Below are 15,372 nucleotides of genomic sequence, written 5' to 3'. Positions count from 1 at the left end.
GCGGTGTCATCATCGGTGACCCCATTCGCGGCCGCTTCTCCAACGAGCAGGTGACCTTGATTAGCGAGGTGAGGAACCGAGCAGAGAGTGGGAGAAGATTGAGGAACCGAGCAGAGAGCTGTTTTTTATTTTATTAAAATAATGGGTTGGGAAGCACTGTTGCTTCCCAACCAAAAAACCCAAATTTAGGGTATCTGCTGGAGGGTAGTTTTTGATGTTTTTTATGATATTTTCCCTAAGGATAAGAAAGGGAATCATTTTAGGGAGTCTGATAAGAGTGCTCTTAGAATAGGAGTTTATCGTCAGTCTTTTACTTTGAGTCGTGTAGTCATGTAGTCTCATATTTAATGGGTGATCAATTATAAAGAGGGAACGAAAAGATCTAGATTCTTTTAAACTCTAAAGTTTAAATTTTTTTTAAAACCTAACAAATTCAGTTACTTGTTTGAAAAAGCATTCACCTAACATCAACTCTCCATGTAATCTAGACTCTTGATCAATAAATCTGATCACATTATCTCAGTAGTCGACACCTTTCGGACAACAAAAGTAACCCTCGTAGATCCAAGGATCTTAAATTAAAGCATAGACGTGTATAATTTATTAGTGCTCTCCAACCAGACAGAGAGAACTCCATCAAACTCCACAAACTTCCTCACATTACATCACCTCCCAATCTCTCTCTCTCCCTCTCTCCAAAAATGCTCCTTCTCTTTCTCCTCCACCTCGCTTTCTTCTACACCAACACCGTTCCAGTCCAAGCCCTCACTTCACCGACAGACATCTCAGCCCTCAAGGCCTTCAAAGCTTCAATCAAACCTTCCTCTATACTTCCCTGGACCTGCTTAGCCTCCTGGAACTTCAACACCGACCCATGCGCCTTCCCTCGCCGCACCCACTTCACCTGCGGCCTCACCTGCTCCGCCGACTCCACCCGAATCACCCAACTGGTTCTTGACCCGGCTGGCTACTCCGGTACGCTCACGCCGCTCATATCCCGACTCTCCCAGCTCACCACCCTCGACCTCTCCGACAACTCCTTCTATGGCGCTATCCCTCCTTCCATTTCCTCTCTCTCCAACCTCCAGACCCTGACTCTTCGATCCAACTCGTTCTCTGGCTCAGTTCCTTCTTCCATTACTACCCTCAAATCCCTCGAATCTCTTGACCTTTCTCACAATTCTTTAACTGGGTTGCTTCCGAACTCAATCAACTCGCTTTCCAATTTGAGACGACTCGATCTGAGTTACAACAAACTCACTGGATCACTCTCCAAACTCCCACCAAACTTGCTTGAACTCGCTCTAAAGCACAATTCTTTATCTGGGTCACTCTCAAAATCGTCATTCGATGGGTTGACTCAGCTGGAAGTGGTGGAACTCAGTGAAAACGCCTTCACGGGGACGCTTCAAGGATGGTTCTTTCTCTTGCCGTCACTTCAGCAGGTTGACCTGGCCAATAACAGCTTGACGCGTGTCGACGTGTGGAAGCCCGCCGACGATGGCAGCGACCTGGTGGCCGTTGATTTGGGATTCAACAAAATCGAAGGTTCCTTGCCCGTCAATTTCGCCTATCATCCTCGGTTATCGTCTCTATCAGTTCGTTACAACCGGGTACGCGGCACGATTCCAACGGAATACAGCAAGACTAAGTTTCTAAGGAGGTTGTTTTTGGACGGTAATTTCTTGATCGGGAAGCCGCCGGCGGGGCTATTCACCGGCGGCACGTCAGTTTCCGGTAGCTTGGGTTACAATTGCCTAAAGGGGTGTCCAGCATCCTCACAGCTGTGCGCGCCTTCGCAGAAACCCAATGCGATTTGCAAGCAAGCCTATGGTGGAAAACCAAGGTCATGAGTGTCAGATTGTTAGTCAGATATTTCTATTTTTTACGCCCTGGAATGAATAAGAAAATGTATAATGCTTCACATCCAAGCAATTTGAAATGCTTAACATTGAAGCAAGTTGTAGTATATATAAATTTGTATAAAAAGAGAGTAAGATTAAACCCAAATATCTTATTAATGTCAAATGGGTACTTTCTTGTGTATAGTTTTTATTTTCTATATTAATTTGGGTCTTGTTCATGAATGGATTCGAAAGATTCATGTCTCGAAATTTTATTTCTTTTAGGGAGCGCGGGTTTTGAGATGTCCGAACAAGTTTTCAGACAGTTTAGGGTGTAGATTCTACTAATTCGGACAATCTAAAACCCACACTTCAATTTCATTTCGTGCCAAAATTTTCTAAATTTCGGATAAAAAAAATTATAATTTTTTGACCTGCTTTCTTCACTCATTTCCTTTAATGCTTTCTTTTTCTCACCCCACCCCACCTCTTTTTTTCTTGCCCATGTAGCATGAGTCTTCATGTCGTCATTCCGGTTTTAAGCAATTTTTCTGATTAAATTACTAATAATTCAGATAATAAATATGAGAGAATCTTTGTAGGGCTTAACTGCCCCCACAAGTAAATGAAATGCTCAAAACATGCCTGATTGAACTCATAACAACTTTTTCATATTTATCGTATAAATTACTAATAATTAGTATTGGGCAAAACACACCTTTCTTTTTTTAATTAATAATAAAAAAAATCAATTTTTTTTTTTAATCTTTATATTACATCTCAATAACCTTTTATTACTATTTAAATAAAATAAAAAAATTAGAACAAAATCCTTATCAGACGGCCACAGTGTATCCCTGTTGGTTGGTGTGAGCAGGCTCCGGTAAAAGAGGAGTTGAATGTTGTGCGCACGTTTCAGGATGTGTCCGTATTAAAAATGTGTGTTGGATCCTTCGTCACAGTTTAGCTGCAGAGACAAAACTGCGACCTTCAGACAGACAGAAATGGCATCTTTCACTTGTTTGGGGATAGGATAGATATCCATGCGCTCAATGCAGAGCATCTCTGTCCGCAGAGCCTTAAACTACTTTTGCCTTTCCATTTGATTTGCATACACCAAAGTCGTTAATGCAGGTGATTTGGACGCAAGCAGTTGTAGTTTGGTGTGTGCTCTGTCGGTGGAATTATATATATATATATATATACATTTGTGTGTGTGAGACACGTCTTATGCTTTAGTGGGGTTGGGTTGATTCAACTATTCCTTTTTCCCTTAAAATAAATTTTTTTTTTTTTTTTAAAAAAAAAATTTACTTATAATTCTTGAATTTTCACTCATTTTAAAATAATGTATTTAAACTTTAAAACGTCTCAATTTAGGGCATTCATTTTTCAAAAGTTTAAATTCCAGTCCTCAGTTATAATTTTTCGTTAAATTCTGTCAAAAATTTTAAAATATCCATAATCTTTTTTAGGAAAAAGAAATTGTTAGGATTTAAGTGTTGGTTAGAATTTAACGGAATATGTAAAAATACCAATGCTGAAATCTTTGAAAAGTTTTATAAAAATATTTTACAAAAAATAAATACAAGGGTATTTTGAAAATATTAATAAGATTTAATGAAAAAATCTAACGGAGGATTGAAATTGAAACTTTCTGAAAAATAAATATCTTAAATTGAGACATTTTAAAATTTAAGTGCTTTATTAAAAAAAAAATGAGTGAAAATTCAAGAATTATAAGTAAAGTTTTTTTAAAATTAAAAAAGAAAAAAAAAAAAAAAAAAAAAAACTATTTCTTTTCCGACTCTACTCCAACTGCTCAACCAAATTGTGGTTCAGACTGCATACCTGTCCAATCCTAAACCGAACCTTCAAAACAAAGCTAATCCTAGCTTTGTTGTACCAAATACCTAAGCTTTAGATAGAGTAACGGTAGAAGCAACACCCATGTTTTCTTTATGTTCTTTTAGAATGGATTGAATTTGTAAAATGTAGATTATTACTAAATTTTAATTTAATGGTAATTTTAAAAGATATATTAATTTTGAAATGACACACGAATGACATAGGTTTTCCTTCTATCATTACTCATGTTGATAATTTTGTATTATACATCAAAATTAGCATCTCGGCCTTTTGGATAATATTTTAAGAGTAATGTTTTGAAATGACAATTTTATCTCATAATTATTTTATTTTGTTTATCCATTCTTCTTAAAATGAGTAATGATATATATTACACTACTATTCCACCAGTATTCCATTATGTTGTTTTAGTATTGTCAATTTACTATTGATTTTTTTTTTCTTTTAATAATTGATAATCTAAGGGTGAATTAATAATACCACGTTTGCATAGTGAGATAGTGGTGTTGTAAATGTCATTGCTTTATTACCCATGTTGAGAGGGAGGCTAAATAAACATATCTAAAAAGAAAAAAGAAATAATAATAAAAACATATATATAACCGTGTCATTTATTTAGCACATTCTGTTTTATTTTAGGAAAAAAATTGTATTGAGACCCGATTTTCATTTGATTTAGATTTAGCCTTTAAATTTTCAATTTAAAAAAATAAGATCTTTAGGTTTACTCTATTACTTTATCATCAAAATTAACGATTTTTCATTGGAAAATGTTAAATTTACAACACCAACACAACAACCATACAACAACCCCTCACATGAGGGTGGACCCCACACACTGGGGCCCACCCTCATGTGAGGGGTTGTTGTGTGGTTGTTGTGACGGTGTTGTGTATGAATCAAATCCCGATTCTTAATGATGTTATTAGGTGCTAATATGTCAATTGAGACATACATAAAATATGACAAACTATTAATTTTGAAAAAAAAATAATAGAGATGTTTATTTAAAATTTGTGCAAAATTTAAAGACTATATTCTTAAAATTAGAAAATCAATGACTAAATTCAAATAAAATAAATATCTAAAGAGTAAATATGAATTTTTTTTTTTTTTTTTTTTCCCTTTGTTTTTACGTTGTTATAATCTGAATTTTTTTAAAAAAATAAAAAATAAAAAATAAAAAAAATTGTACCTACTCCTTGAAAAAGTTGACAAACTGGTCCCTGGATTTCACTTATGTTTCAAGATCATATAATTACTGATATAGCTTTACAAGGTCCCCCCGCAACCAACCAGTACATTTTTCTTTATGCGTGGTAGGACAGGTTTCAAAGTCGTCTTTTTCTGTTTTTTATTTTTATTATTTTTATTTTTTATGACCTTTATCTATCAAGTACCACTAAATTATTTTTTTTTTTTTATCAATTTAACCTTTTTTTTTTATAATTAATAATTCAACATGATAACGAAATAAAAGCATTAGGTTCGAATTTTGTTTTCTACATTCACTTTATATTTTAATTAAATATTTTATATATTAAACCTTACGCATTCATAAATGTTTTAAATTTTTGAGATAATTAAATAGCGGAAATATGTGCAAGCTTTTAGTAATTTAACAGTAGTTTAAATTCAGTTGATCTCTTTGTCCCAGCTAGCTGTGAGTCACAACAAAACTCCAAGGACCCATATGGCCCTCCAAGAGGGGTTGTCAACATCTAATTTTTATTAGATAGTTGTGGATAACTAGAAAGAAGTATTTTGGTAGATGTTTTAATTTTTAAAGTCTTTCTTGCCGACACCTCCGGCAAATTATCTTTACTGTTTTCTCTTTTTATGTCTCCTTGATTAAACTACCGGCGTGCGGTCAACTGTATTAACATTAGCCATAAAAACAAAAACAAAAAAATGAAATCCAATGGAAAATATAGAGCCAAACTTGAAACTATATATTCAAGCTTGTTTCACTAAATCATTGAGTTTAATCCATTTCATTAATAGACCAATTCACACACATCTTAACAATTTGATCTTGAGCTATTTATAAGTTCTTAATTTGTTTTACAGTTGTATCAATTAGTGATTACCAATGACATTACAACAAGTGCATAAATCTATGGTCAACCAAGATTTATATTGACATATATTAGTGAAGAAACATTAGAAAAAAAAATGGAATCCTGGATTCAATTATGTTAAATCACCGCTTATTCTAAAAGTTTAAACTAATATAAAATAGTAAATTTAATCATTCAATTAATACTTTAACATTCGCTCACTTATCGGCTAGGTTTAAACTATCTCTCAATAAATGAGTTCAATCATGTGAAAAATATGTAATTGAAAATGAAAATAAATTGTAGCTCTAATACTATATTAAATCACAATTTATCAAAAACACTTAATGTAACGATCTAAGAAAAAGCGCTAGCCATATTTGAGCTATCATCCCAAAAGGGCTAGTCAATTTGGAGCTTTCTTAAAATTTCTTATAAAGCTCAATTTCACCTAATAACTACGCAATGTGGGACTTAGCACTCATGAATATCTTTATAAACCACTCACTCTATACGAGCTATTCATCTCTTCCCAGTATGAGACTGGGGTGTTACAAACTCCCCTCTTCAAACCCCCGACGTCCTCATTAGGGTTACGTCATGCGGTGCTCCAGTTCTACATAACTTGGTGTTACTAGGCCGTGAAACTGGACTTTATAAGAAATTTTAAAAAAGCTATAAATTGACTAGTTCTTTTGAAGTAATAGCATAGATGTGGCTAGCATTTCTTTCTAAGTCGTTACACTTAATCTGACAAGAAAGAAATAATAAATTTAATATTGAATTAATACTTTAACAAGTTTACTACTAACCAAACCCCTCCCTCTCATGAAAAAAAGAACTAATATAATAAACTATGTAAAGTTTTTTATTTTCTTAGAACAAGCTGGCAAAATCTTCTAAATTTTCAAAAAAAGACAAAAAAGGAATCGTGGGAATCACAATTAGCAAATACCTCGAAACTTTACTTTGGTTTGGTATTATTAAAATGATTAAGTTTCCCTAATATTAAGAAACAACTGTTTTCTAATTCTTTATTGATAAACACAGGACTAGTCAAGATATTTTCACCTAAAACTTATTTTATGCTTAGAACAGGAGGTTGTTAGGAGACAAAGATTTCCATAAAGTGTTTGTTTTTTACTCCAAATTAATCCCACGGGTTGTTCAACCAATTCTTAATACGAGAAATAACAGTTGGCAAGATGCTTTGTCTTGACATTCAATTCCCATAATTAATTAATTAATTCAGTCCTCTATAGATATAGATGATATCAACTATGTGATTTTTTTTAATTCAGTTTATTTATTTAGAGTACGTGGTTCTTTCGTGCATTTTTAATAACATTAACAAATGTTAATTTAATAAATGAGTTAGTCATTATTTTAAAGACATATATACGTATGTCAATTTAATATATTGTATTTTTTGAGGAAAATATATGAATCTTTCATTCAAAAAAACCTAAGGAAACTAGAGCAAGCAAAATTTCTCTAAGAAAATAGAGTATGTTGCTCTAAAGTTACAATATCATATATACAAATATATAGGAATCTCTTCTATCCAAACACTATCAGTAACTTATTTTTTAGCAAAATTTGCATCTCTCTTGATATGACCAATCTGCCATCTCTGGAGCCCATTTAAGACACCTGTAGCATTCTCCACAATCTGCTCACACCAGCTCCAATTTTGTTTGTTGATCTTTAGCGCATTTACTACATGCAATGAATCAATTACCTTCCAAAATAGTACTTTGAAGATCGAGCCAATTCACGACTAAACTATGTTGCATTCAAGGCAACTATCGCTTCTGCTATCACAAGTTCGGATACAATACAGGTAGTCTGACTTCTAGCTTGCAGCAATCACATGACCTAGATGATCTCGAACAATGACACCAATACCTAGGCAACTGTTAGTTGGGTTAATGGCCGCATACCAATTCACGTTATAAAATATTTGTGGTGGTGGTGGTGGTGGTGGCCGGGTTATTCCATTGCATGTAGATGTCTATTCTCCATACTTGGTTCTTAGTTGCGCTTTCCTTAATTTGCATTTGCCATTATGTATTCATTCAAAAAAGCCTCGGCCTCTTGAATAAGGCGGTTTGGATGAGTAAACTCTCTATAAATCACTGTATTTCTTCTAAACCAGATGCTCCTTACAATCACTCCCATAAATTTAATAGATTGTATTAAAAGGAAACATAGTTAAATTCATCATGTCCTCTCTTTTCCTGTCTCTTTAGTCATGCAAGAGTTAAGCTTATTGTTTAATGGATTAAAAAAACCAAACATGCTATATTAAGAAGATGTTATATTTATGTTTGTCGTCAATGATATTTTCAACGTGATAAGCACCAACTAGTTGGTGGCTAACGGCTGTAAGCACCAAATTATTGATGAAGTTTGGTGAGGGGATGGGGCATAGTTGAAAGACGTACGTAGAGAAAGATATCCGGCGGGATAACTTGCACATGCTTAATTCGTCAACTCACCAATATCTCTTAATTAGTTTCGTATGCCTTCAAAATACTATATAATTAATTAATCCATTCCACCAGAAAATAAATAAATAAATAAAAATTGACATTGACATTGACATTGTACGAACAGAATATACAATAATATATGTTGAACAGTCATGCTATTCAAAAATGGCAAGTGGGTTTGGCATTTACCACGGAAATGAATAAATAATGCGAAATGGGAACATAGTTTGAAATGCATTGAATATCATCTATCTAAGACAATATAAAATTAGTGTGTATATATATATATATTGAAGAATGAAATTAGTATATATAGTTGTTGCTAGTGACGGCAATTATAAAATTCATTGTGAGCTTCAACATTTTGATTGTGCTAGCACTATATATATGTTTATATCAAGTTGAAAGTATTGTAAAAAAAAGGGACAAAGTTTTGAGTCGGAGGAAATTTTTACGATACACCAAGTATCCACCTGACCGATCGCAGGCCAAGAATGTAGTCTTGGGTTGTACGTGTAATTAAGCCCAAACCACATATCTTAATGGGCCAAGTGAACCAACTAGCTAGCTAGTCGTTCGGAGGACAATGGGGGACACAGGGCAGAGGATCACTGGTCGATCTACCACCTCATCTTACCTGTCCTGAAATTTTCGGACAAAAAATTAGATAATACCTTAACCTGCTAATTACGAGCACATAACAAGCGGTTGCAACCTGTTTAGGAAATAAGGAATTTGGCACCACTACTCTGGTAAATGTTGTACATAACTTGCCAGAAAGCAATACCTAGCAAATGTCGTACCTTGTAAGAAAAGGCAGCTAGGGTCGTTCCCTATCAGAGGACGACACCTAGTTAAAATCAAAGAGAAATATTCCGCATAAGTAAGAAAAGGCAGTTAGGGTCGTTACCTATTAGAGGACAACACCTAGTTAAAGTCAGGGGCCGAGAATAAGGATAAAAAGATTTCAAGTGCTTACTGATGATGAATGGACTTCAAACTAATTTTACAATATTCTCAATATTGCATTAGAATATCATAAAAGTACTTACTCTTTTAATTTAGTCTTAATGGTTTTGGCACATAACATGAATTCTAGTCTGACTTGTTAAGGGAAGATTCAGAGACAGTGAGACTATACTGCTATGAGGTCTAACTTGAGCCTCGATCGCTTGGAGATAAAAGGCCTATCACTTAGGCCCAACCCATCACACCTCAATAATTTAGCTGAAGCCCAATAACTACGACCCCAAAGAATAAAAGGTTACACAACTAGGATCCCCCCAAAACGACAACGTTTATTTTGGGGCTGATGTGTAGTTACTCTCTCTTTCAAACCCTAGGCGCTAAGAAATTTTTTAGTTTCTATTCGTGTGTCGGGTCTAAGTCGTGTCGTAGTATGAGTATAAGACGAGGGGCGGAGTTACATGGTAGCTTGGGGGGCTTGGGCCCCAAGTCACCATGTTTTCTCTTTTAAATACTCTTATAATTTTTTGAAAATTAATATTTTACCCTCCCAATTTATTTATTTATTTATTATTATTATTATTATTATTATTATTTTTTGTGTTTTACACCCAAAATTCAAAATGCTAACTCCGCCCTTATATAAGATTATACTGGTCAACATTTTCCGATCTATTTAATTAAACGGGTTATATCTCTTAACCTTAACTCGTTAATTATGTGTTGAATTCGTGTCGAGCGGTTTGTAAAAAAGTTATTAGCCCTGAATATCGCGTGTTGAGTTCGAATAATATTATATACGCCAATTCTAACCCCACTTTAGTTAAGGTAGTAAAAAATTTCAAATAGAGTATAACTTTTATAAGGCCTTGACAAAAAAGGGCTATTTTGTGCCATTTAGTAATAACTTGTCACATCAGTTTAGCACACCAAAATACTATAAGCCGAAAACATCCTATCACACCAAATCCACCAGAAAAAAAATAAATAAATAAATCATTAAAAATTAGCAAAACCAAATTTGCAGTGAAATGAAGAGCATGAAAGAAAGAACCTCCGACCTGCAAAGTACTAGAGGACACAAATGAGTCTAACATATCTACTCCTCCCCTATTCCAAGTCTTGAATTTGGAATTTGTCGATTTCTGTAAAATGTTTTTTTTTTTTTTTTTTTTTGTTTTAAAAAAAAAAAAGAAAATTAGTTTATGCACTTGGCTTTGGTGGGGCGAGGACAGACTATTTGGATGTTCGATTTTTGAATAGAATTCAATTTTTATATGGTGTTTAAATTTTGAAGTTTGACTTTTTAAAAAAAAGTTAAACAAAATATAATTTGTTTAGAAAAAATTAAATAAAATACGATTTGTTTTTTAAAAAGTTTAATAAAATATAATTTGTTTTTTAAAAAAGCAAAATTAAAATCATATTTGTTTTTTAAATTCTTTTGCCAAATGCACCATAACGTTTTTATTTTTTGGTTCTTTTTTCTTTCTTTGTCATTTTTTCGAATGTTTTTCCAGGTTGGTGGGGGCGAAGGCTCATTCTCCGGCGAAGGCTCTTTCTCCTGCGAAGGTTCTTTCTTTCAATTAGCTTTGCTAAATTTTAATGATTTTGTTCCTTTTTTTTTTTTTTTTTTTTTTTTTTTTTTTTTTTTAAATTTTAAACATGATCGGGTGTTTTCAACCTATTGTGTTTTAATGTGCTAAACTGACGTGGCAAGTTATTATTGGAGACCATAAAATAGCCCTTTTATGCCAGGACCTTATATAAACTCCTAATTTTGCTTTGGATTGTATCAAATTCACAGCAAAAGCCCTTTGATAGAGAACGAAAGAGAAAACCAAAAACCAGTCCCTCTCGTCAACCCCTCCAGGTATCTCTCTCTCTCTCTCTCTCGTCTTTTTTCTCTTCTGAAAAAAACCCAATATAGAACGTTAATCCTCTGTGTTTATTGCTGTGTATTGAACGTGAATTAGCAGAGAATGATCTCTCTCTGTATGTCGTCGGATTGGGTCTCTTAGTCGGCTTTGGGAAAACCCCTATATAGAACGTTAATCCTCTGCGGTGCCCACTTAGTTATAGAACGTGAATTAGCAGAGAACACACGGCACTCTTCAGAGCTTCTCTTTGCCGCTCTAGTTACAGTATAGGCGCGGACCGGGTTAGTATTATTTTTTCCAGAGCTTCTCGAAAGAGCTCATCAATGGGGAAACTAAAAAAATTCCAATCTATATTTTGTATCACGCGGGGATAATGTTATCCTGAGCTACATTGGTTCTCTTTTGTTGCAATTGGTATTTGAAGCAAGAACCATCTGTAAAGGTTCTTTACACTCACTCTGTGTGCTGCGTAACATCTCGCTATTCCCATTGTATTCCGCCGCTCTAATCTCAATCTGAAGCAGAGATTTTTCGTCTTCTTTTTCGAGATGCGAACCTTCTGTTCGATCAAATGCCTCACAGAGGAACATGACGCTCCTACTTGTTACTTCTATGTTCGTATTGGGCTGTGTCAGAACGGTCGATTTTTAGCAGTAAAATGATTTTAAAAGAATCTGTACTAATACTTGTAATGCGTTCAATTGAGACTTTCAGAGATATGGTATAAAATTCCTTAACATTTGCGTATAGAAGTCATTTGTTATTTTCTCTTACGTATTTCACATTTGCGGGCTTTTATTGTCATAAAATAATGGGTATAGTTTATTTATCATAAAATGTTTATGACTATGCTTCCTTTTCATTGAAATTGGGCAGTGGAGTTTCTTTTTATTGTTATTACTTCGTGTATTATTGTTCTTCATTTTTATTTTTATTTTGACAAGGCTTGCTTTTCATTGTTTGGCCTGAAGAAAATCGAAATCGATAGTGATGGGAAAGTCACGTTCACCGTAAGGCTTTCACATTTGCACCCATTTATTTTTAAATTTTTTTCATAATAATTTGCTTATTTTAATTTTTTTTAACTTTTGTTCTATAATTATTATGAAAACAACGCAGACCGCAATCAATGTCCAAATCCGACCTTAAATTCGAGAAGAAGCGCCAGTTCTATGGCAGTAAGTTTGGATTCGTTAACTTAACAAACAATGAGTTTCTTTTCCTACATATATACTGTTTTTTTGTTTGTGTGTGTGTAAGAGAGATAGTTTGTTGCAATTGTTAAGTTTTTAATGTTTTCTATGAATGAATCAGTCTCATTTAGTTAATTTTATGCAAATTATGAAAGCCCATTTCACCATTGACTAAAAGTTTTGGGTTTCTAATGCTGCTCTTGGAGATGTCAACCAAAAGCCCCTTTTAGTCAAGGTAAATCCTTTCCTTACAGCTAGAATCCAAGGAAATTGAAAGAAACGTGGAAAAGGGGCGAAGGCAGTTTCTAGCATCGAAGACGTGCTAGTACTTTGAGAACATGTATTTTACCATGATTGATGTTCTTCCATATTGCTAACTTTATTTACTATCTTTTTACTACATGTTTTGATCTTGTGGAGCTTTTTCTGGCCATTCTGTTTCTGTTTTAGGAGTATTCCTGCTGAATTTTTTCAATAAATTGTTACTTACTAAATTTTAAAAAATTGGTAGGTACTTGTTACCATAGGGATCGATTATCAGTATAGTTTTTCATTCTTGCTTCAAATGTCTACTCTTGTTCATTTCAATCATCAAAATGTTTATGTTAAAAATTTGTCCTTATTTATTAATCAAAAAAAATTGTCCATATTTAACTCCTTTGTTTTTCTTTCTTTCCATATTTATTTGTTTAACCTTTTTATTTTTGTGAAATTATGCAGAGGTTAGAGAGACTGTTGCTGTCTTGAGTGCCCAGAAGGCTATTGGTAAGGTAAGATTCTTAGATTAGCTTTCTTGATGGTTATCTTTATACTATATCCGCAATTAGTTCGGTATAATTTTGATATATGGATTTCAATGAATCAAGATTCTGTCTTTGATGGAGGAACTTCATCATATTGGTATAAACGTTTCATGGAAGAAAGTTATTTTATGGTGCTATAACTTTTTGCCACATTGTAAATAGTGTTTTCCTTCCTTCTGATGGGCTATCTTTTGTGCTAAAAAGGTCCACCTCCAGCTACTCATGCACATTTTCTTTGCCTAAGTTTCTTTGAGATGCTTTAATATTGGTAAATTTTGCACTTTGCTAGAAGCATAGCACTTTTTGTGTAGACATAACTCCAATCTTCTAGAATTGAGGCATTACCCCCAAAACAGAAGTTGCAACTAAAGGTGAGAGAATATAGGAGTCAACAAGATTTAGAATTGTCCAAACACAAAAATAGGGTGGAAAGGTGAGGGCATGAGTCAAGACCCATGAGGTGCGTGTGTAACTTAGAAAAAAAAAAGAAAAAAGAAAAAAGAAAAAGCCCCAAGTGTCAGATTTTGACACTGGTTTAAAGTGAAGCGGATTGGCATAAATTTTTGGCATTCATGAAATGGATTATATGTATGCAGTGAAATGCAATTTTTCCAAAATGCAAGGATATAAGCAAATTTCAATCGAGTTTCAAGTGTTATGCAGATTATGTTGTGTATGTGCTTTGTTAATCCCACAAATACATTTTAGTAGTGTGGTCCAACTCTATCTATAATGTGTAGAGAAAGTTAAGGGAGTAGCATTTCTGTGGAAAGGGATCCACATGACGTCATGTATAGATATCCTAAAGGCAGACTTGACTTCGTCAGTGTGTTCAACATACCTGTTAAGGGGAGTCTATCTAATCAGCCTCTAGGATGCAAAATCCAAAATTGAGTCGTTTATCCACTACTTTTTTCTTTTTCTTTTTCTTTTTTTTTCATTTTTTTTTTTTTTTTGATGAATAAATAGTTAATCCACTACTGAGGAGATAAAAAGAAGGAAAAGTTCCACCCATTTCCTATAGCTGTGTTATTAAGAAGTGATAAAAGGTCCGAGGTGGACAACTAAATGCGAACTTGAACTTTTATGTCATTAACTGCTAAAAAGATAAGTCATTATAAGCCTAAATCAAATACTTTTGGAGGACAAGCTGTATTTGAGAAAAATTTGAACTGCAACTTCAGTATATGATAAATAGATAATATGCCTAACTTCTTAGGAGAATCTGAATAAAAAATAACACATGGTGGTCCATAAGTTTTTATCAAAGCCTTAGAAACCATAGTGTTCTTCAATCCTGTTAAGGACCTAGCAGAGATATGATAACCAGATGTTGTAACCTATGGAGGAAAAAACTTTAAGCCACAAAAAACACCCATTTGTTCAACAAACCAGTTTCTTTGCGGAAAGCCTTCAGACCATGTTGTTTTGCACAAGTTTCAGACTAATTTGTAGATGGTGTACTAAAGTTGTGTACTTTTATTTGATATACGAATTTGAGATGATTTTTTTTTTTTGGTTCAAACTTTTTTAAACTAATATGTTGTGGCAAGATTTATGCGTTTCCCTTATAGAATTTATTTTTGAATTATATTAATACTCTATATCATGTTAAGTATCTAATTTATGTTCCACCAGAAGAAGAAACTTCGAAGGGGCCAGAAGAAATTGAAAACATATGATCTCTCTTCCCTCTCAGAGTTCCTTCCTGAATTGAAGGCTCCGCAGCAACCAACTCCTGAAGCTTTCAACCTGAATTGTAAATCTAGGCAAAAGTTAATGTGAGCACTTCAATTCCTCGATTTACACGCAGTTGCACACATTAGTTTTTCTCCGTAATATGGTGTTCAAATCTGTCTTATGTAATAATGGTTCCCTGTCATCAGCTTGAAGGAAGGAAAACAGTTGAGTGCAGTTCTTAACCATCCTGTTTTCCAGTCGGATCCTCTGGCTGCCATTTATCAACACCTGCAGAGCACACAACCGGTTACAGATGAGAAACCAAAGAAAAAGAAAAACAAAAATGGAGGGAAGAAGAGAAAAGAGAAGAAGAAGACTAAGGTTTCAGATGGGCCTCAATCTATGGTTATGTGATTTAAGAGATAAGCTTTACCATTCTCCTTCTTTGAGACGTATTTGTTCGTATCAAATTTTGAAAGATTCGAACGCTCACATTTGGAATGTAGAATATGCTCTTCTTGTTAACAAATCCAACTGTGGTTATTTCTTTTCCTTTCTATAGAGATACTATTAATCTGAACA

At 33.9% G+C, this 15,372-nt stretch overlaps 2 protein-coding genes across 4 annotated transcripts in view; both read left to right on the top strand.

The window, feature by feature from the left end:
* The window catches only part of LOC133881530 (uncharacterized), a 27,598-nt gene extending 12,226 nt beyond the window's left edge, over positions 1-15,372 (top strand). Inside the window, exons 2-7 of one of the 3 annotated variants that reach the window (XM_062320473.1) lie at positions 11,053-11,107; positions 12,059-12,124; positions 12,234-12,292; positions 13,028-13,077; positions 14,749-14,891; positions 14,997-15,372. In XM_062320473.1, the coding sequence (XP_062176457.1) occupies positions 12,105-12,124; positions 12,234-12,292; positions 13,028-13,077; positions 14,749-14,891; positions 14,997-15,204 (480 nt within the window). In that variant the 5' untranslated portion in view covers positions 11,053-11,107; positions 12,059-12,104 and the 3' untranslated portion in view covers positions 15,205-15,372. Of the gene's footprint in view, positions 1-11,046; positions 11,108-12,058; positions 12,125-12,233; positions 12,293-13,027; positions 13,078-14,748; positions 14,892-14,996 lie in introns of those variants that run through there. The other 2 variants (XM_062320475.1, XM_062320474.1) reach the window with 2 other exon arrangements.
* Positions 598-2,068, top strand: LOC133882681 (leucine-rich repeat receptor-like serine/threonine-protein kinase BAM1). Its single transcript, XM_062321885.1, has one exon. It carries the CDS (start codon positions 702-704, stop codon positions 1,851-1,853), a length of 1,152 nt encoding a protein of 383 aa, XP_062177869.1. The 5' UTR covers positions 598-701; the 3' UTR covers positions 1,854-2,068.

This window comes from Alnus glutinosa, chromosome 11, assembly GCF_958979055.1.
Source record: "Alnus glutinosa chromosome 11, dhAlnGlut1.1, whole genome shotgun sequence".
Lineage (NCBI taxonomy): Eukaryota > Viridiplantae > Streptophyta > Magnoliopsida > Fagales > Betulaceae > Alnus > Alnus glutinosa.
This window is presented reverse-complemented; position numbering and strand designations above follow the sequence as displayed.

Coding starts and splice junctions, on each gene's coding strand:
- LOC133882681 (XM_062321885.1), top strand. CDS start 702: ATGCTCCTTCTCTTTCTCCTCCACCTCGCTTTCTTCTACACCAACACC.